The sequence below is a fragment of the Pongo pygmaeus genome, chromosome 4, assembly GCF_028885625.2.
Source record: "Pongo pygmaeus isolate AG05252 chromosome 4, NHGRI_mPonPyg2-v2.0_pri, whole genome shotgun sequence".
Lineage (NCBI taxonomy): Eukaryota > Metazoa > Chordata > Mammalia > Primates > Hominidae > Pongo > Pongo pygmaeus.
In genome coordinates, this window is record NC_072377.2 from 44,732,288 (window position 1) to 44,756,032 (window position 23,745).

Sequence of the window (23,745 nt, forward strand, 5' to 3'; positions counted from 1 at the left end):
AATGATTATGGATAATTAATTTTATCCCGAGAGAATACTTATATGTGTGGAGGGAAACAGAAATGTTTAAAAATGGGGAGAATGTAACAATAGTTCCAGGTTCTGAATACTAATTGCCTCCAACAATCTCTACGAACATTACTATGGAGTCTTTACTCACTTGAAGCAGCTGAAGTAGATGATTGGTCTAAATAAAGTCTATCATTTTCTTGTGAGTCTAATAAGAGAATACATATCACATAGCTGTTTAATATAACCTGGCATTGAAAGAGAAAGATAAGCTAATTGTTGCAGTTGAAATGTACTGATTTGACTATTTCTTAGGAGATACTGGAGGATGAAATGCAGAACTTTATAAGATGAGGAGAAATGATTGCTTACACTGACTTGAAAATAGCATTTAGTTTCATGTTTTGCTGTGTGAGAATAAACACCAATTATAAAATGCATTTCATGCCCAGTATCTGATTTGTCAGGAAAGCAAATAAGATATTGTTTGTATCTTTACTTACATGCCTACCATCTTTCAGTGTTTCTCTTTTGTTTTCCTCAGTGGGAAAGCCCCCTAAAGCAGATATTTTTCTTGTAGAATTTTATAGGTATTGACTTAAACACCACTGATATCTGAACATATTGATTATGTCACTGAAAAAAATGGCTATCAAGACCTTTAGTGTTTATATACCTGATGTTAAAATCTTTTTAATGCTGAGTTGATTCGACTAGTGACCCCAACCCTAACACTTCTTGTAACCATAAAAAGCAGTCTTTTAAAAATTGTAATACCTCATGAAACACTGGTTTTAATTTACTTCTCCTTGAAAGACCTCGCTGGGAATATTTGCATTGTCAGCAGCTTAAATTGACCACAGAGATAATAACTAAATAATTTAGAAAACCGTAAGATGATTTAGGCATTTAAGATGTGTATAAGGTAATTAAAACCAAACTTTCAGAGGGGTAAGGCCTCAATGTAGTTGGTTATTCTATAGCTGGGGTCACTGCCTAAGTTGTATGAAGGCATATGTTCAATTTACAGTTGTAATGAGGAACATGGGGTGTTTTGATCCTTCATTTGCTGTGCTGATCTCTAGAGGATGCAATTGCCTGTATTAAACAATGAACATGGACTCTTTTGTGGCGGATAATAAAAATGTGTAAGATAATACATGCCACGTGCATGTATGTTTGGCATATGGCTTTTCTCTGTGTATGAAATTGTTGCCCTTTGTTGCTATCATGGAACAGGCTCATGGAAATGTTCATTATTAGCCACTTAGGAACAAGACCGATTCCTTTGACCTCATTAGTTTGATCATGATTATTCCATTTTAACTAATACATGGTATTTATGAAAGTGTTTTCCAAAGATTGTTCACTTGCAAGGGCATTTTGTGTTTTATTTTTTACTATTCTGCAAAAACATAAATAGATAAAGTTTAGGTGATAAAGTTTTCTTTTGTCACATGTTGAATGTAGTAAAAGACAAAGCAGGTTTTTTTCTGTTTTCTTTTTTTATTTTACACTTAAAACATGAATGACATCAGGGTTTCAGATTTTTTCTATATGTTGATACACTTGAAAATACTAGCACATACTCTTGGGATAAACTGAAAGAAACATTTATAACATCATATTGTGATACAGGTTGAAGTAGAAGGACCAGCTTTTTATTCAGTGAAAACTTGCATTCATCCCAGTATAAAGTTTGCAAAACCACAGTGAGCCTAGCTATATCCAGGGCCCTACTCTTGGCTTAAAACAAAACAATGCAAATATAATCTTTCAATGGTAAAGAACATATGAAAGAGAAAGATCTTGAAACCTCTCTAATTTGGACAAACAGGTGAAGAATAATTGGAATTGGTGGAAAATATAGGAATAGAAAATGTGTTTATGTCATAGTTTCATTTAATAAGATGTAGCAAACAGCCATTTGGTTTTTGCACCTGCAGCACTGCTGTCTCCTTGGTGTACTCTTCTTCACTAGTTGCAATTGTGTGGGCTGCCAAAATCTTCACCTTGCCTCTCTGTGGTCATGTCACTGAAGACTGGTCAATCACAATTCCCAAATCTCTTATACTGATTGGTATGTTATCCAAACCTGGCCAATAAGAGTTATATCTAGGATGTTTACCTTTTTGGATCTTGTAGTAAAGGAGTTTGGGGTTTTTGGTTTTGGAGTAGAAAAGAAGTAGACTAGAAGCAATCTAGCCTAACCAAATAAAACCAATAAAGCGTAAGAGAAAATGAATGTCTGAGAGGAAGCAGATCTTCGTTACTTCATTTCTAAGTACTCATAGAACTCAGAGTTCCTTTTTCTCCTGAGCATCCTTCAAAGATATTCCTCTTCCTTTTTATTTTTATTTTTTCAGTTTAAGTTGGAAAAGTCCTGCTTCATGAAATAAACAAGAACTCTTAATCCATAGGGTATCTGTTTGCATGTATATGTCCTACTTCTAATGTACTAGACATCTTCTCTTAAATATTTTAAGTTACATATATAACTTTATTTAGACAAAGTTTGGACCAGCTGAACCCTTCACTAATATGAAAAAGGTAAATTTTACTTCACTGAATAATCACAAACCTTGAATTGGCAGCATCCATATTATTAGAACTGTGCAGCATTAATGATGATCTATGTAAATTGGGTTCATAAACTTGCTTGGGCCCTGGAAGCAACTTGCATTATTATGTATTTTTTCTCTCTAATTTTCAAATCAAATTCATTGGTCATTCATCCCCTTGAAATCAGATTCTGCAGCCACCTGGCTTTTCTCCAAAAGTCTTCCATTGTTTCATAAGCCATCCTCGTTTCCAATTCATTTTTCTTTATCCACTGTGTAAATTAGGTGGACCTGAATATTTAGAAAAGATTGAAAGCATTTGGTTGTTATTAAAGATAGCTAACTCACACATGTGAAACATTAAAGAAAACTTACAAATGTTTGAGTAATTTTTTTTTTTCTGTTGTTGTTGTTTGGGGCTGTGGGGCATTTAACCACATCCTGTCATGCACACACTTGAACTTCTCTCTTTATTACCAGGTAGAGTTTCTGACTAATAAAACAAACAAGGACAATATTTTAATTTTCTATTCCCAACATTTTTATTGTTTTTATTTAAATGTAATATACTATACACTGTTCAGCCTTTTGGAAGTTAGGAGGAGGGAGTGATTCTATATCTTTATGAGGAGTATTCTCAGAACCAAGGCTCAAATGGACACATATTTGTGGCTGATGCACTTCAACTTTGTGGGCCTGGGACCATACTCCTACAGAGACAGATCTCTCAATATCTCCAATTTTTTTTTTTTTTCAAATCTACAACATTTAGGGCTGAAACTGCTTTTTTTTTTCTTCAGTAGTTGCAAAAGGGACCAGAATTCTATTTCCATTTCAAGCAAATATGCCACTTTTAAATGCAAGAGAATGTCATTACTCCTTACCAAACAATTTTTCTCCCTCTTTCCTTCCCTCCCTTCTTTCCTTCCTTCCTTCCTTCCTGTCTTTCTGTCTTTTCTCTCTTTCTTTTCTCTTTTCTCTCTTTCCTTTCTTTCTGGCTCTTTTTCACCCAGGCTGGAGTGCAGTGGCAAGATTATAGCTCACTGCAGCCTCAAACTCCTGGGCCCAAGAGATCCTTCCGCTTCAGCCTCCTGAGTAGTTGGGACCACAGGTATATGTCACCATGCATGGCTACATTTGTTTTGTTTTGTTTAAGAGAAGGATGTCTCACTAGGTTTCTCAGGCCTGTCTAGAACTCCTGGACTCAAGCCATTTCCCACAGCCTCCCAGACTGCTGGGATTACAGGTGTGAGCTACTGCACCAGGCAGGTTTTTTGTCTTTCTGTGAGGGAAATGTGGGAGAGACAGGGAGATGTTTTCTATTTTTGGCCTCTGCAAGCTTTAATACAGTTTGCTAGAAGCTGTTTTAGTGTCTTGAGTACTATAATGATGACGGTTTACACATAGTCTCTTTAGTAATCTAAATGTATATGTGAAATAAGAATCCAGTTTGTGCCCTGTTTGCTGTTACTGTGGTCATCCAATGTGTATTTGTCTCACCAAACATTTAATTTTGGTTGTGGGTGGTCTATGTTTATGTGTCAGGTGCAATTATTATTTTAAAATAAAGGAAAAAAAAGATACCTAGTTTTGATAGGAATGCATTACATTATAGCTCACAGACTGAGTTACCAATTAAATTTTAACATCGATTCCAACCACAAAAATTAAACATTTTTATAATCTCATTTGCCACAAAGCAGGCTGGAAGCAAAGTATGATGAAATGCAATTTAAACTGTAAGCCAAAAGACAGTGCCTCAAATGTGTTTCTTCTGAAATACAATTTTTTTGAAGAATGGGAAAAATATTACCTTTTATGGGATTATACAAAAAATTTCTTAATAAAGCAATTTTTAAAAATAACAGATTAACTGGAGGTGCTGGTTAAGTATTGACACAAATAAGTTTGTAGGAGAATCACAGAACGCCAGCATTTCCAAAGGTTAAACTTTAGTAAGACACATTTAGTGAGTCTTTTTTTTGTACCAAAATACTGTGTCTAAACAATAAAACGCTTTTTCAACACAAGAAATATGAAGATAAAACTGCAGCATCAATATACTATTATAGTTATTGCTTAAAAGTATTTAGAACAAATAGTATTTTTCTACATTTTTAAAATCACTACAGACACTGCAAATAAGGCTTATGTATTTATTTAGTGGAATACAATGTGATGATGATTGGTAAACTCTTATGTACTGTTTTCTATACCTGCTCTAACAAAGTGAATTTTGATATGGTTACATTATGGAACCTTGTAAAGCTCTTTAAATTTACAGAAAACAAGCTTTATTTGGTTTGTAAAGACTAGATCATACAGCTAGAACAGGTTTTTGTATATGGTTACACATATACCAGTATATATTTGATTTGCTCAGTTTAAGCCCCTGGGAGAGTGGCACTTCATACCAAATTCTTTGATAGTTCCTTTGGGAAAGATGCATTATGTGGAATTTACAGAGGGTTTTTAGAGATGTGGACAGCCTCTTTACCGCCATGACATATGGCAAAAAATCATGAGTAAATAATGAGGCTAGGCTATTTAAATGTATTTAGCAATTAATTTTCCTTTTTTTAGTATATTCTTGGAGGCAAATTGATGTATTGAAAGAGAAGAATTTGGCCTTCTGGTCTATTTCTTGAGACAGGAAGCCTCGAGAGTAATATATGTTTTCAAATGATAGCAGACATCTCTCACTCAAGCCGTGGCACAGCATTGCCATATTTATTGTTGATGGTTATTACTGCAGAAGTGCAAATTAACTCAACTGATAGCACACGGGCACTCATACTGCTTCCCTAATCCCAACTCCTATTTTTGAAGTGTTCGCCAAGTTTTAAAAACACTTTGTCGTGAACATGCATGTGGTGTGCTGAATAAAAAGAAAAGATAAATCAGAAGACAGCTGCTGAGATACTCTTTAAAACCCCAAAAGATATTTAACATCCTATTAAATAAATAACTTAGAAAGAAATAGAAAGGGATGAAGGCAGAATGCACAAGCATACCATACTATTTGTATTGTTAGAACAGTTTCACACTAACATGTTTATATTTTTAAATTCTATTCAATTATTCCATGAGACCACATCCAGAACTCCTTTGGTTGTGCATATGATATGACCCAAGTGCTTTCCAGTAAATGCTTGCATGTATTACTGTTCATTGATTCATTAGGCTTGAATGAGCAATGAAGTCTTTGATATGAGTTCGTATTCCATAAATAACTTTCCCGAAGATCGTTCTTTCAACAGATTGTTCTATGTCCTTTAAGTTCTATCTCAGAGGTTTAAAAACAAAAACTTAACAACGGCAACAACAACAAAAAAACCCGGCCACATTGTTTTTCACTTGGGAATAACTTCTATCCCATTCGATCTGCCTATATCTTGATTATAAGACATGACACAGAACTAATTAAAAGAACATCATATGTCAGCAGTGAATACAAAAACCTTCAAAGGCTGGCTTTCTTTTAAGCAAGCAGACATCTGCAACGTGTCTTTGCCTTTCAGTCTACTGTCTTCATGAAGAATATCCACTATTCTTGGCAAAAGAGCCATTGGTTCTACTGCATCCATGAACATTGCCTTCCTCTATGAGTGTACCACCATTGGAAGAAAGTGAGCAGAGGTGTTTTTCCTTCGTGTTTTCTGTCCTCTCCTTGGAGCTCCTTTTCCATTCAATGCCACATACATTTGCCTCCCATTATGCTGCCAGTTAAATGATGCATAGGTATTGTATCCATTTTCCTCTATCCTCTCCTTCAGCTTACAGTCATTGTTAAATTCTTTCTGCAAAGGAAAAACAGACTCTTTTATTCCTATGGTGATTGTACTTGATTTCATTTGATACAAACCATCCAGAGAACTCCAGTCCAAGGATTCTGTTTGTAGTTGTCATTTGTACCTAAGTTGTGCATTTAATACATAATGTCAACAATAGAAAAGTAAATCTCAGAACCACAAAACACATTCTGTTTGAAAGCACATGATACATTTTAATTGATCATCATAGCCACTTTTTGAAAGCCCTTTTAAAAAGCTGATGTGCTTTGAATATTATATGGTTTAAGTGCCTAGAGTGATTGTCGAGAAGTAGACATCCCACTAACAATATTTGTGATGAGTCAGTAATAAAGAATAGTGTTATAATGCTTCTTTTACAGTAATAACCAGGGGCCCCATGGGAAAAAATAGAACTAAAGGAAAGATATGGGCTTGTCAAGTTTGCAAACTTTACCTACAAACCCATAATAAATACACACACACATTCATAAGAAAGCAGAGCTTACAGCAAAACCACAATAGTTCTACATAACCAAAACGGGGGGATGTCTTTCTTCCAAATATCAAATTTCTTAATTTAATGAAATTATTTGCAATATTCTATAGCTTGGAATTTTGACAGATTTTGCTCGTGAACTCTAGGGATTGAAAACTAGGACATGGAATTCCTCGTTTTGTGAACTACTATGTTGAAGAAATTATGAGCATGGTGAATAGCAATGCCTATATTGTATAAGCCTAAGGACTTTGATCCTGGGAAGTTCCATCCTATAGCCATAGAGCTTTGGTTTTGTTCAGGAGGCCAACTGGATTTAAGGAGACATTCCTGGACAAGGCTTCGCTCTCATTCACTCCACAAATCCAGGTTCTTACTCTGGAGTTAATAACAAAGAGGAAGTACCTCAATGATCTCAAGACTCTGGCTTTAGAAGTGGCCTCCGCAGTGGCTCACGCCTGTAATCCCCGCACTTTGGGAGGCTGAGGCAGGCGAATCACAAGGTCAGGAGTTCAAGACCAGCCTGGCCAACATGGTGAAACCCCGTCTCTACTAAAAATAGAAAAAATTAGCCGGGCATATTGGCAGGTGCCTGTAATCTCAGCTACTCGGCAGGCTGAGGCAGGAGAGTAGTTTGAAGCTGGGATGCGGAGGTTGCAGTGAGCCGAGATCACTCCACTGCACTCCAGCCTGGGCAACAGAATGAGACTCCGTCTCAAAACAAAACAAAACAAAAACAAAAACAAACAGAAAAAAGGAAGTAGCTTCTTTTCTTATACTCAAACTAAAGTAGTTAAGAAGCTAAGGAATTGGAGCACTTGCTGTCTGGTTCTACCTTCTTCATCCAAAGCAAGGGCCCCCTGGGCATAGTTCAGTTGAAGACTCTACTTGGCAGTTTCTCTCACCTTGAGACTTTTTGAAATTTCTACAAAATTCCAAATTCCTGAAAATGTATATGTTTATATACCTAGGTGTCTCTAGGATTTATCACAGTTTGGAACATTATCAGAACCATAAGAAGCAGTTGTATTTTATGTTAATGCTACCAGCTCAAGTTAACTGTCCTGAAATTTTTTAGTCTTAAATGCTTCTCTTCTATAAAGTAATATTTTAATATAACATTCAAATGATGATTTAACTGGCTGAAAGTAAGAAGGAAAGATAAATTATTTAAGATAAGGATTTTAATAAAACAAAAATATTCTGTATTTGAAAGGAATATAAATCCTTAGTGTGGTTTTACTTTTATTCTCTTTATCTCAGTCTATCTAAAACTATATACTTTTCAAAGCAGAGTAATTTTTAAAATATGGATATTTATGTTCATTTCAATCAATAAATGGGGTACAGTTTAGAGACTAATGAAGGACTGAGATTGTTTGAGGTGATTTCATATTTCAGATGAAGCTATGTATAGAAAAGTGGGAGCATATGCTTAATGTTAATTTTCCTCCCCAAAATTAATTTATAGAGTAATGTTTCTTAAATTGAAGTGCACATGTATCAGCCTTTTTATTTCAGATGTTTTAAATATTTGGGCCAAAGGTACCAAAATCTCTAGTGGAGGGGCCTCGAAATATATGTTGTTGACAGGATCTAAGCAAATCATAAGCAGTTATGTATAAAAAGAAAATTCAGGCTAGAGCAAGGCCTCAAAAACAGGGTTTGGGGAGTTTTTTAAAAAGAAGTTTGGATTTTTTCCAGCTACCTGAAAATTTTCTTTGGTCCTTAAATCATGCTCTATGAAGGCCTATTCTATTTAATTCAGTTTTATAATTTATTTACTGAATCCCATCAGTCAGGAGAAAACTCAAAATACAATAGATACATTGCTTAGAGAATGAATAATGAAAATATAAGAAAGGTATACAGTTTCCAAAAAGGAATAGAGGAAGATAATTCAAGAGAATAGATATAAAACTGGTTTAATCAGTCAATCTGAATCTTTGCCCAAGTCAGATTTTTAGGAGGGCTTACAGAATTGATGGATACTGTATGAAACAAAAAATGAAGGTAGGAATTACAAGAGTTGTCACCTAATATACAGAATTATATTAGATATGCACTCATAAATTTTGATGTTAGTCCTATTCCACTCTGAGCAGAATATTGAACTTGAATAAATTTTTTGTTCAATTTGAACAAGCCATAATTTTTCATTATTCCTAGTAGAAATGTAAAGTTACACAAAAAAGAATGTTATGGTTAGAGAATGAGTTTCTTTCTGAGACAGGCTGGAAGTGGAAAAAGTATGTTCTGTAATTGACTGAGCTTCTACGAGAGGTTAGGTTTATGCAGTGTATAACTGTTCTCTGTATGGTTCTAAGTGCTGAACAAATAGTGGGGGACAAGACTGACCTCGCTGTCTCCAAGGTCACAGTCTATTGGGAGAAGATAGTGAACAACAAACACATCAATGAGAGAAATCTCAGATAAGTGCCACTGCAGGTAATAGAAAGCCACTGGACTCTACTTTAGATAAAGAATTTGAATGAAATAATTCACAGAGCTTAGAGCTCAAGATGAAGCATAAGCACAGTCCATGAGCTGTGTTGGGGCAGAAGAAAAAAAGAGGAGAAATGTGAAGAAAAGTACTAAATATTTTTATGTCAGAGTTTATTTGAAAGTTATCCATTTCTCCTTGATGTCATGTTTTTAAATAAGTATATTTTATCAATTAAAAGTATTTAAAATCTTTTATATTCATTAAAATTATTTACATTTTCTTCCTTAATCTAAATTAGTGTTAGCTGGCTTTAGGACGTTGGGTCTAGACTAAGTATGTGTGTGTTATCTCTTCAAAGAATATGTACCTGGTTCTCTTCCCCAATAATTCTGATATAGTAGATCAAGGAAGAACCTGGACATGTTTAATGAAAACATTAAACATGCCTCAAAAGAGATTATGATGTGAACCCCTAAATGGAACCACTTTTTATAATGGTCTGTTATTCCTCTGGGTTCATTAGGGGAGCAATGGTAATGGAGAAATTTTACTAAAATTCCTCCGACCCCCATGCAAAAAAAGCATTTACCCTAGTCCCAGGGACCAACTCAAAGCATGCCTGACTCCCCAGTTAAAAGTGGACCTGATATTAGTAAAATACAAGGCTACTCTACATCTAGACCAGCAGTTCTCAAATTGTGGTTACTGCACCAGCAGCAGCAGAAACACCTGGGACCATGTGAGAAATGGAAATTGAACCGCACCACAGACTTATTGAATCAGAAAATATGGCTGTGGGTCCCATTATTCTGTCTTTTAATAAGCCCTTCCACTGATTCTGATACATACTCAAGTTTGAGAGCTGCTGGTTCTAAATGGTCACTAAATGGTTCTAAATGGTTCTCTCAGCCTTATGCTAATCAACAAAGTAAGTTTATTTACAAATTTAAAGTGAAATTCCTTTTTGATTACATAAAAATGTAAAAATGACACAGGATCTGTTTACAAAAGTAAAAAATTATTTAAGAGATTTGTGTCACAGGTTTTATTTCTGGCCATATATAATATTACATGTCCTCCAAAAAATTAAATTAAAATTTTTCCAACTTTATAGCTGCCTTCAATATACTCCCCTGCAGTAGAATCCAGAGAAAAAAATGAAATTCAGTTAGCATCCCCTTGATCTACCTCTGGGAGGGACACAATAAGATGGATCCACATGCACAAACTAATATACTCCTGACATCATTCAAATGACAGCTAAGAGATTGAAACTTAGTTCCCAACTTTATTATAGGGCTGCTTTGCTATAGCTGATCCTTTCATACATGTAACAACCAAACATGCTGTAATTATTTCATATTTGTTAACATTTTCCCCTAAATATATTATAAATTATTTGAAGTCAAGGCCCATTTATATACTTCTTTCTTATGCATCTTTGACATGTCAAACAATATCTGGCATATAGTAGATGTTGATATGATTGATTGATGTGTTTTTTCCTAAGGACTTGAGCAGGATAAATTGTCTCACTGCTTGTAATTTAATTATTATTACAATTGCAATTATAAAACAACTATTTGGTATTTTAAGTGAGATCTTAAATTTCTAAGAAATTGGTTTAAAAGAGTTTGATCCAAGATTGTAGAAGTGGTATTCCAAATACTTAACACCTGGTATGGAATATAGGCATGGATGTGCCCAAAACACTGCAGGGATACCTGCTCCGCAAGGACCCTATTGCAAAGAATATTTCCCACATATATATGATTTTGAGGCATAATTTGAATTAATGGTTATTGTCTAGGTAAATAAAATTCTAGAGTTGATTGAACAACAAGCAAAATGGTGTTTCTTGATACATTTCCCCATTTCAGATTTTAACAAAATGCAAAACATCTGAGCCCTTGTTTCATCTTCAGCCACAACACACATATAATACATGGGTTTCTACTCAATTCAAGATCTTTGTTTTTAGTGTTTTTTCTCCAAGTTGTCTTCATTTCCCGTGCCAATCTGACCAGATGCTTCCGTGAGAGCCTGACTTGGTTAGCAGTTTAGAACATTCACAGACAAATGCCAGCAGCAGCCTGTGTGGTAGACTAATGGGTGAACAACAGAGGAGATTACAGAATTGGAAGAGCCGCTTTGCCAGCCCTTGAAACAGTGGTGACTAACCCACTGTGGCTCTTATTTACTAGCAATAGAAGGATAACAAAGCTATTCAGTGTCTGGAGGAAACATTCCAAAACTATGGTAATGGTTTACTGGAGTGGATTTGAAAACAAAAGAATACTTACTGAGCCATAGAGTTTCCCCTTCTTGTTCATGGCTAAGTAATAGTTGCTGTTAATGGCTTTGACGGCAACAACTCCGATTTCTACTGATGTTATCTCCAGGATGCCTAAAACATACAATTTTAAAAGGCTAAATAAAGAATCCTAAATATATTTGGAAGAAAAGTAAAATCAAAAGAAACTATTGAGTTTTTTTTGTGTGTGTGTGTGGTTCTAAAAACAAAAGGCACAAAACATTGGTAAACAAACAACCAACAAGCAAATCTTTTTCAGTGTGTCTTAAAACCTGGCAAGTATTTCCAGCAAATATATAGAAAAAAGTAATAAGGCTTTAAAAGAATTCACCTTCATTTTACTCTGAGCATACATAGAAAAATATTGTTTTAATTAAAATGCTTCCTTTGCTAACTCTGCATTTTCAACCCTATAAATATTGAAACAACTCCACTCATCGTAGCCTAGATTTCAAAATAACTTATCAGAGCCCATATCTGTACTATGGTATTAAATTAAATCCGTAGCACATGTCAGTAATATGTCAGATTACCTCAATCTCTAAAAACAGTGATAAACTATTTCTTCTTTGTAGGATATAGATAATCTAAATCTCTTGGCTACATTTAACTGATAGATTCATTTTTGGCAAATGTGTTGACATTCTGAGATACAGGGAGACTAATCCCAACATCTACACTGTCCCTGAAATAGCAGAATCACTGCTCTGTGTTGGGGGAAAATCCATAAACATGGATTTTTAAGGTTTTTTTTTTTCCTAGGAAACATGGAAAATTGAGGGAAGTAGTAAGAGGTAGACAAGAGCTCCTTTTCCTCTTATACACAAGTTTCCATTGCTGCATCTAAAGATAATTTTCTTGGAAAAGTTTGTAGATCACAGTAGGGAAGGCAGTTTATCATCTACTCAAAGTGCCCACCCATTTTAGTTTAAGAAGACCTAAGGAGCTAAAACTACTTATTTCATAACTCTCAGCAGTTTGTTCAGGGTAGAGAAGTAGCATCGTGATTAGCATGTGGCCTCTGGAGCCAAAATGTCTGGGTTCAACTCCTGGCTCTACATTTATTAGTGAATTACCACAGGAGAAGTCACTGAAGTGTCCCATGACTCAATTTTATTTGCAAAATGGGCAACATAATAGTACCTCCCTCATAATTTTGTTGTGAATATTAAATGAGATAGTACCTATAAAATTATTAGAATTTGCCTGGAGCTTAGTATCTTCTTAATTATCATTAGAGGGGAGTTTTTCTCCAACAGTTCTAGATTTTGGAAATTATTCAATGGGCTATGTAAATCCTGAGCAATACATACAAATTCCTATTGGCTTAATACATAAAATCTGAAAGTTGAGCATATTATCATTTGTCATGTATCATGAGAAACACCATCCCCAATGTAGTCTACAGATTATATGTTTTCACTCTTCCCATAGAGATAGAGTGGCTTAGCTTATTCTCGAGAGATGAATACCTTCTTTCCTATTCCTTCACAGGTTAGCCTTATGGAGGCTAATAGAAATGCTTGAGTTTCCCCTGTTGCGAAGTTGTCATAACCAGAGACTTTGCCAAGACTACATGTCAGAGACCCTTCTGTCCATGTATCTGTAGGAAGTCTCTGACCTAACGCAGCACTCCTTTTCATCAAAAAAGATATATCTCACTCTATTTGCAAGCCAAAACCAAGGAAAGATTGTGAAGGATGAAGGGAGACATTATTTGTGTTTTTTTACATCCATTTCCCTTATGCTGGTAGTGTCCCTAAGGTACACACACATACACACACACACACACACATTTATTTGCATGTTCTGAAAAATATTTTCTTAATTCACGTAATAGCCCTCTAAGGATACTGTTGTTAGTCTCGATTACAAATATAAAAACGGAAGATACTTAGGTTATTTAACTCACACACACACAGGTGGTAAGGTGATAAAGGTCAGTAATAATTGATGTTAACACTTAAGCCTCTGACTTTTAGACGCTATTGCTCCCCATCTCTGACTACTTTGCCTCTCCATCACATCTTCCTCCTCTTTCCCATTCCTACAAGGGAATCCTGTTGCAAACTATCTGACAAAATGACTCATCAAGATAATTTTCTTTAATGACTTAATGTGCTGTTCCTCCCAAGGATGATGGCATACCATAGAGGATAACGTCTGAATCTTAGAGAACAAAATCTAACATATTTTATTTATGTCATACGCAGAAGATACAAAGCAGAGCAGGAGGTAGAATTCAGGGGCAAAAGATAAGGCAGCTGCTTACATGGTCTGGACAAAAGACAAGAAAGTACTGTCAGTAAACTGCAAGATATTCTCTTATGTATACTTTTGAAACTGAAAATTAATAGAACAAAGAGGAATGAAGGATGATTTTAAGCAAAAAATAAACCAATATTTTTGAAGGTGCATGCAACGTCGTGGGATTAAACTATACTAACAGACTGAGCTATAGTAATATATAAGATATAACTGAATTTTTGACCCGTTATTTCTGAGGATGAACTGCAAGTGGTATTGTAGATTATATTTAGCTTAGATACCCCTTTGTTTCTTTCTGCTTTACCTGAAATGGGAGTGCAATATTCAAAGACTCAATCAACCATTTTTTTTTTCCACTTTGCGACTAGTTTAGGCAAGCTTAAAAAGGTTTAACTATTATTTTTATATTATTATTTAGTTATTGTTTCAAAATAGAGGGAAGACATAGCTGATTTAAAATCCTTTCGAATTTTGAAAATAATTTTTGGATGCAGTGTATGGTCAGGTAAGTTATAATTTGATCATCTTGTGAGTAATGGACAATGACTGCACCTATTATAAACATCTGTGAATGTGAAAGGGGAGTTCTGAAGGACTGAAGCCTAGAGGACTTCTTTACTTTTCGTAAGGAATCATTCCAGTTTTTTCTGTTCTTTGGTGAGGATGATCAAGTTTGCCTATCAAATTATTTTTGGAAAGGAGCTCCAGAATTTTGTTTGAGGATTGTTGGATCAGTAGCTTATAGTTCTATATGTGCATATTTTGAAGCAAAACTACATGCCAGTTAAAAGAGCCTCCTGGAGGAAAGTGAGTTAAGGGCATACTGGATCTCCCCGTGTTTCTTACAAGTTTATGACTCTACAATTATCTTAACATTAAAAGCTATAAAAAAAGCTTTTTTTTTACTCAGAGAAACACCTGAAAATTATATTATTAATGAAAGGACACATGAATTATATTTCCCATTCATGTAAATCAGATATTTCGCAAATTTATAGGCATATTCTTGTAGTGAAATTCTATTATTTATATTAAGTTGTAACTATTTTAATTTTTATGTCCCTTAAAACATGAATAGCCCAGGTAGTATTGTGAATCTATTTAAGGGTCTTTGCACAATTTAGTTCAATCACTTAGGAAGACCTAGGAGGAGAAGGGTACACTTTTAGAAAATGAAAATATAAAGTCAAATACATAATGGCTTTTCTATTGATAAGTCTATGTACTACTGGGAATAAAAGACAAACACACAGATAATTACAATAAAACATGTTACATGACAGTGAGTGATGACTTAAGATGATGACAAGGGGACTATGGGGCAAAGGTAAAGGCAGGTCATACTGGCTGGGGTTCCACGATCAAATTATTGTTGGAGATGAGACCTGAACTGAGTCATGAAGATTGAGAAGCATCCAGGGGAAGGCTGGGAAGGGTGGGAAGGCAAGAGCAAATTATTAAGGTAAAACAGTATGGTGTTTTCAAATATCATAAGAGGTTTGATTTACCAACTGGAGTACAAGGAACAAGTCAGGAAGTTGGGAAAAGTGAAGTTGGGAGATAATGAGACTCAGTTTAGTAAACATCTTGTGCAGATTCTAAGAATTTTGGCAACTAGGAAGGATTTTGTCTACAAATATAAAATTGTTTAAAGAATACATTAGAAATAAAGTAATATTTAGCAAATTTCTTCAGTAAATAGTAGCAATCTATAAAGCTTATTTTAGATTATATTTAAAATCTTAAAAAATAAAGTTTGATAGTCAACATTACAAAAGCGATTATGACAAAAATAAGTTCATATTACTTTGCAAATGTTCCCTCATGATGCATCATCACCTTAGTAATGGAGAAAATTTTGTGACTTGATAATCTCTGAGTGGAAATAACTTAGAAGTCACAATTTTCATGTAAATGCATTTTTTTCTTTTAATACTCATATATATATAATTGTTTGGGCTGGTAATGTTTTGATGAGTGACTAAATAGTTAATCTGAGAAGGTGGCCATTCACAAGCATCTTTCCCAGCTGCTGCTTCTCATTCTTCTCCAGAAGAGGAGCATCTGACCTATTGTCCCCCTAGCAATCATGTTGGACAAAGGCTACTTCTGTTTTGGTGCTATTAGAATGAAAAAGCTATTGGTCTGGAGGGTAAGTTTCTCATTAAATATTTTTCCATAAACACAAAAGGAGAAAGTATATGGCAAATAAAACTTGTATTTAATAGAATGGATATAGACAAGGAAAACTAGATGTGAAAAACAAATGCAAAATCCTTCTATCCACTCCTAGATAAATAGAACACAAATATACAATGGGATTCTATAGACCGAGTAAATTAATTTGGCTAATGTGTATTAAGTACCAGTGTGCAGGGTAGGTGTTAGCTCTCATTCTGAAGGTTACAAAGGTAAACAAGATGTGGTCTTTGCCTCAAGGAGTTTTAAAGCTCAATAAGATAAAGACACAAATAAGTAATGACAATATAAAAAAAAACAGAAAGAAAATATAGTGAGTGTGATATGAGAGACAAAATATGTTATACATTACTTTAAATAGTGAAGCCATTCTGAAGAAGACAGCTGGTGTTTGAGGTGACTTTTCAAGAGTAGGGTTTTAATAGGGGGGATTTGGGAAGTTGAGAAAGAACATTCCAGGGAGAGAAAGTGCATGCATGAAAACAGGCTTGGAGAGAGAAAGAGTTCAAGTGCTTGAGCCACATTTCTCCCCACCTCCCCCAACGGCACTTTGAGGTGGCCACTAGCTAAAACTAAAGGTTCTGCTTCATTGAGTGGTAGTGGTGCTTTTCTGGGTGAGGAATGTATTTTCCAAAAAAAAATTATTGTGAAACGTGGAAAGTCTTATTAATTCAGAATCAGTCACATCTATTTTTCTCTAAACATTTTAACTCAAAATTGATTATAATGCTATATAGTTTCATAGTTTTAATCAAGGTGCTGAAACATATCATAGTTAGCACAATGTAAGACACAAATGCTAACCTTTCTAAATGAAATCTCTCTCTCTCCCAAGAATTGTTGTCAGTGTCCTAAGTTCATCTATTATATCCTAGCATAGAAGGACCTAGGGAGCTCCTTGGGGTTGTTATCACATTTTCACTAATACCTCTGGGATTATGTGGCCATACCATAGTGTGAGTCTAAATGGCTCTAAATGTGGTTTTACCTCTCTTTAAAAATGAAACAAAGTTAAATGAAGTGAAGCCTCAAAACATTATGGGAACTGTAATGTTCCATGAACCAGTACTGGAACTGGGCCACACAGCAGGAGGCAAGCCATAGGCAAGTGAGAGCGAGGTTTCAACTGTATTTAGCCACTCTCCATCACTAGCATTACTGCCTGAGCACTGCCTCTTATCACATCAGTGACGGCATTAGATTCTCATAGGAGTGTGAACCCTACTGTGAACAATGCAAGCAAGGGATCTAGGTTGCACACTCCTCATAAGTTAGATTCTCATAAGAATCTAACTAATACCTGATAATCTGGGGTGGAACAGTTTCATCCACAAACCATCCCCCCATTCTCCTTCATGGAAAAAACTGTCTTCCACGAAACCAGTCTTTGCAGCCAAAAAGGTTGGGGACCGCTGGCCTATAGCTCATAGGGTTGCAAAGAATCTCAGATAGTGGGTGCTAAATATATATTTACTGTCTGCTCAATCAGAATAGTGGCAAGTTAACCAACCTTCTATACCAATAGTTCTCAAATATGAACCTGCATCAGAATCACCTGGAAGACTTGCTTAAAGACAGATTGCTGGGATTTTTGACTCAGTAATTCTAGATTGGAGTAGAGAATTAGAATTCCTAGCATATTTCCAAACAGTGCTGATTCTGCTTGTCCAAGGACCACACACTGTTCTATACAATACGATTCAGAGACAGAGCACAGCTTTGATGCAAAAAAGCGTTGACAGAACATGTGCATAGAAGCAGAACCACAGACAGGAATACACACAAGTAATAGCGGCAGCTTAACAACAAGAAAAATTTTAAACAATGTGGAAAATTAGTAACCTCATTTTTGAACAGGTATGGGATTTTTAACATCTACGTAACTATGGTATTCTGAATTTGGGATTTGTGTACAGATATACTGCATTGTTGTTGATAGTCATCAGAATCGTCATTTTCTTCTCCATTTTAAAAGTGTGGAAATGTTGGTGGGAACTTAAGTGCCTTCAACTACTCATAAGAATTGTATGGGCTTTTTCAAAGGGCTAATTGTGTTAACACCAAGAATTAAAGGACTGTATGGCCCCCTTAAATATATGCACATGGTCAAGAAATTGTCTCAAAGCAACAGGGCTCCACTTTATCCCTCACCCTACACACAGTGTTGAAAGCATATATTAATACTTGCTCTAGAATGATCTCATTGCCATTAAAAGGAGGGTACCAGACTGGGCTAATCAGTAATCCAGGTCTAGTCCATCTTCTACCATTATATACTCTGGCTGCCTTTTTAGTATAACATATTTGAGTTATTTAGTTTCTCTATCTTCCACAGTTCTGTCAATACACTTGACATGCATTTGGAATTACAGATAGAAATGAGATCTGAATTTGCAGAAAATCCTTTCCATCTCTGGATAAGATGATATATCTTTCTCAGTATGCTAAATACCAAAATGACATTTTACATTCTCACCTGATAATTCAAGTCATAGGATAAATACAGTGCCTAGCTTGGCCTTATTGATGAGTACAGTGGCAGATCCCAAAACACTTGTCAATTTAAGACTATATTTAACCAGTATTGTCATTGAACCATTGTCATTGATCTAACATTAAAAGTATCAGGAACTTACAATGCAATATAGGGACAATATTCTCAAGTGGTAAATTAATTGTTAAAGTGTGTTAAAGATCAATTTCTTACTGCATTTTTATTACAAATGAAATGTGACTCCAGATCTTTCACACTGACCATAAGCGAATAAATATTTGCAGATGACCATCTAATAGGTTTCTTCACAACACTGTGCTAGATCAATAGATTTGGTAAACTTGACTTTTTTTTTTTCTAATTTTTTCCTCACTGGTAGAGATTTTTAAAATGTATTTAACATTATGGAAATATTTCAGGAAATAATTACTTATCAATATTGTAATAATGTCATGTTTTCAAACATTATCTTCTCTGTTCTTAGGATACATTCGCAGTGAGACACAAATGACATGTGTCTAGGACAGAAATGGATTTGTAATTCTTGAGAACTGTTCATAATAAGTGCTGATATAAATTTAATTCACAAAGTGTGAAATGATTCTATCGCTAGTTTTGGGTGAAATAAAGATCTAGAAAAGCTTGTGTTCCCCTGGAGATAGAAACTCTACCCTTATTCCCAACTACCAGCAATCCAGCAAACAAACAAAAAAACAACAACTACTGGAAACACTTACATGTCTGAGTCAGTTGCTGTGACCCAAGATAACTGACTTTTGATCCCATTTTGCAATGGGATAAATTGCGGGAAATGGTACAAGACAGAAAAGTTAAGAAAGGAAGCCTGAACGATTACCTTGGAAAAGCCCAGTACAATTCATTTGAATGGTAACAAAGCCATGAGCAAGGCAGAGAGTGATTCTTCCCGATAGGTAAACATTTCTGTATCAGAAAATATATTTCTATATAAAGTTTTACGTAGCAATTTATTGGTTTTGCTTTCCCCTCATTTCCTTTAGTAGATAAATCAACCCTTCAAAAATTCTGAAAAGTTAGAAATCCTGGCTTTTTGCCAGGGCATCATGGCCGCATCCCACTTTTGTCCCTATTCTTGTCTAATGCATTTCACATTTTAAGGAAAATCCCAAGGGAACTGTGTGTGGTTTGTGTATTCTCACTGAACATTGGAAGGACAGAAAGTCTGCCAGTCTGTATAGAAAGAGTTTCATATACTGACCATGCAAAAATAAGGGACAATCACTGCAATGTTATCACTTCTGGGAAAATATATCCAGAATGCAAAATAATATTAGAAACATGTTATGCATCAGTAGAAGCCAACTTACTACCTAGATTAGATATTATGATACAGAAGCTTTGGCAAGCATGTCAACTGTCGTACTTTTCCCCAAAGTACTAGGTTATTATACATTATTTTGAGATATCTTCTATGTTCAGTCAAAACCTCTGATCAATCTAATTGGAGCTAAAATTACTAAATTTAAAAAATACTTGTTATTTTAGTGAGAAAAGTTCAGGTCATTTAAGGCTTGGTCTTAGCAAATTGTAGAGTCAGAGAAGATTTCGAAGAAATCTAGAGATTGTCTGTTTCATATCCAATTCTCTTTCGTAATAGATGACATTGGGAAATCCAGAGAGATTGAGGGACTTATCTGTAAAGGTTACTTAGAGCCTTAAGTAAATACTTAGTCTACCACACCATGAGGCTCCTGCTAACATTTACAAACAATTGGCAGCCAGGCAAAGATTTTATATCTTGTTCATTACACAGAAACAATTCATTCTATTTGGGCTTGGCCACTGCATTTTATTTATAAAGAGAGAAAAAAATTTAAGCCAACATAAAGGGTTAGAAGAATTACTGCATGGCATATTTTAATAAATGATCAACATGTTAATATAGACATTTACCCTAAAGACATTGCTATAAACTGTCTACCACATTTACTCAGGTTTTTATGAATCTGTTTAATACAACTAATTATAATATAGAGTATCTTTTCTCCTCTATTTAAGGAAAATAATAAAATGGGTCAGTAGAGCACATCTTGATATTGGGTTTCCTGTAAGAAAAAGTCTTACTTGATGCATTAAAGTGTTCACAAATTGGCTAATCATGAACAGCCCTAAGTAGTTTAAAATACTTAATATGGAATAAGTTTGAGGGGTTCAAGCTGTAGGCTCACTTTGAACATGTGTATTGTAAATTTGACAAGCTTCCAACATGGTATAGAATAATACATAATTGGCCTCTTAACTCCTTCAAAGATTATTTCCATGATTACTTAGTGGGTAATCATAATACTTATAAGAAATATATATTCCACTCTGTGTTATGTGAATTTTGATTTGATTGTGCAGAAAGACAATTGATCTATTTATGTATACTTGACAAATGGCAACATTGATTCATTTGCCATAGCTGTATATTTATGTAACTCAGGGGTCTCCAACCACTGGGCCATGGACTGGTACTGGTCCATGGCCTGGTAGGAACCAGGCCGCACAGCAGGAAGTGGCCGGTGGTGAGTGAGTGAAGCTCCATCTGTATTTACAGCCACTCCCCAGCTACGCCCATCAGTCGTTACTGCATGAGCTCTGCCTCCTGTCAGATCAGCAGCAGCATTAGATTCTCATAGGAGCTCAAACACTATAGTGAACTGCATATGTGAGGGATCTGGGTTGCACGCTTCTTATGAGAATCTAATGCCTGATGATCTGAGGTGAAGCTGAGGTGGCGATGCTAGCACTGAGGAGCAGTTGCAAATATAGATGAACGTTAGCAGAGAGATTTGACTGCACAGAGACCATCATAAATCAGTTGCTTACAGACTCATATCAAAACCCTATCTGTGAGTGACAAGTGACAATTAAGCTGCACCTGGTGGAAGGCTTTATAGTAGCAAGTGAGTTGACGTACTTTGATTGTACAGCTGCATCTGGTGTCAGGCTTTAAGTTGGAATCTAGCACTTAATTTAGTCCATGTATGGCCCATCCATTATTGTGTTTACCACTTCCACCCATGCTTCTTTCCTGCACTGTGCACTTGTTTCAGTCACTGGTTTGGTAAGCCCACAAGCTAACCCAGCCAAAATGAGTAAAAAACAAACATCACTGGAGAGCTTCTTTGAAGGAGGTAAAGACCCAGTGATGAAATAGCAGAAGACTCTAAGAGTGCCTACAAAAATATCAGCATTTAAAAGAAAATAACAAGAGTCCTACTTAAATTATGGGTTCATTGCAACAGGTGATTCACATTCATTCTGCAAGCCTGTTTTATATAATACGTGATGACTGGCTATCCAACAAAGCCATAAAACCTTTAAAACTGCTTCACCACATGCAGATTAAGCACCCTGCATCAAAAGTCAAGTTCAAGTCTTTGGAGGTTTTTTTTTTCTTTTTCTCTACTTTTTTTTTTTTTTTTTTGAGGTAGGGTCTCACTCTGTTACCCAGGTTGGAGTGCAGTGGCACAACCTTGGCTTACTGCCACCTCTGCCTCCCAGACTCAAGTGATCCTTCTATCTCAGTATCCTTAGTAGCTGGAACCACAGGCATGTGCCGCCATGCCTGATTTTTGTATTTTTTGTATATATGGGGTTTCGCCATGTTGCTCAGGCTGGTCTCAAACTCCTGGGCTCAAGCAATCCACCCACCTAGGCCTCCCAAAGTGCCAGTCCCTTTTGAAGTTTTTCAAAGGAAAAAAAAAGATGAACATGAGGAACAGAAGCAAACGTTGAAGGACACCACTTCATCAAATGTATCTAAACTGAGAGCATCATTCTTAGTGGCTAACCACATTGCTACAGCTAAGAGACCCTTTACTATTGGTGAAGAGTTGATCCTTCCTGCTGCTAAGGACATTTGTCATGAACTTACAGAAGAGGCTGCAGTTCAAAAGGTGGCACATGTTCCTCTTTCAGCTAGCACCATAACTAGACCAATTAATGAAATAGCAGGGGATATCAGGGCACAATTGTTAGAGAGGACTAATGAGTCACCATGGTATGTAGTCTAGGTTGATGCGTCTATTGATGTTGACAAGGCAACAATGCTTGTTTTAGTGCAATATATTTTACAGGAGGATGTACATGAGGATTTGTTATGTGCACTTTTGTTGCCGATCAACACCACAGCTGCATAAATATTCAAGTCTTTGAATGAATACATATCAAGAAAACTGAATTGGTCATTTTGTGTCAGTATATGCATAGACAGAGTAGCTGACATGACTAAAATGGCTTTCTGATTTCACTACTCGGGTCAAAGTGGTCACTTCTGAATGTGAGTCTATGTGCTGTGTCATCTACAGAGAAATGCTGACTAGCCAAAAAATGTCACTTGAACTTAACAACATTTTGCAGGATGTGATTAAAATTATCAACCACATTAAAGTACATGCTCTTAACTCATGTCTGTTTGCACAGTTCTGTGAGGAGATAGACAGAGAGCACACACATCTTCTCTTTTTGAGACAGAATCTCGCTCTGTTGCCCAGACCGGAGTGCAGTGGCATGATCTCAGTTCACCACAACCTCTGCCTCCTGGGTTCCAGCAATTCTCCTGCCTCAGCCTCCCAAGTAGCTGAGATTATAGGGTGCCTGTCACCATGCCTGGCTAATTTTTGTGGTTTTGGTAGAGACAGGGTTTCTCCATGTTGGCCAGGCTGGTATTGAACTCTTGACCTCAAGTGATCTGCCCGCCTTAGCCTCTCAAAGTGCTGGGATTACAGGCGTGAGCCACCGTGCCCAGCTACATCTTCCCTTATACATAGAAGTGAGATGGCTTTTTAAAGGTAGATCACTGGCCAGAGTTTTTGAGTTACGAGAACTACTCCAGAGATTTCTTTCAGAACAACAATCACCACTGGCAGCACATTTCAGTGACACAGAATGGGTCCCAAAACTTGCCTATTTGTGTGACATATTCAATCTAGTCAACAAACTCCATCTGTCACTTCAGGGGAGAATGAGAACTGTGTTCAAGTCAGCAAAAGGGTCTGCATTAAAAGCCAAACTAGAATTATGGGGGTGATGAGTGAACATTGGGATTTCTGATATGTTTTAAACATTAGCTGTGATTTATAAAGAGACTGAGCCGGGGCCTTCTTTCTCACAGCTGGTGCATGATCACTTACCTCAG

The 23,745-nt window shown here is 35.9% G+C and overlaps 1 protein-coding gene across 3 annotated transcripts in view; it reads right to left on the bottom strand.

The window, feature by feature from the left end:
* Positions 1-1,515: 1,515 nt before the first annotated feature.
* FGF10 (fibroblast growth factor 10) overlaps positions 1,516-23,745 on the bottom strand; it is an 88,908-nt gene continuing 66,678 nt past the window's right edge. The window contains exons 2-4 of one of the 3 annotated variants that reach the window (XR_008502817.2): positions 11,610-11,713; positions 5,622-6,370; positions 1,516-2,861 (exon numbers count right to left, since the gene is read on the bottom strand). Coding sequence is in view for 1 of the 3 variants with exons in the window: in XM_054489629.2 (XP_054345604.1) it covers positions 6,173-6,370; positions 11,610-11,713 (302 nt within the window). In the remaining 2 variants the exon portion in view is untranslated. Of the gene's footprint in view, positions 2,862-3,485; positions 6,371-11,609; positions 11,714-23,745 lie in introns of those variants that run through there. The other 2 variants (XR_010126382.1, XM_054489629.2) reach the window with 2 other exon arrangements.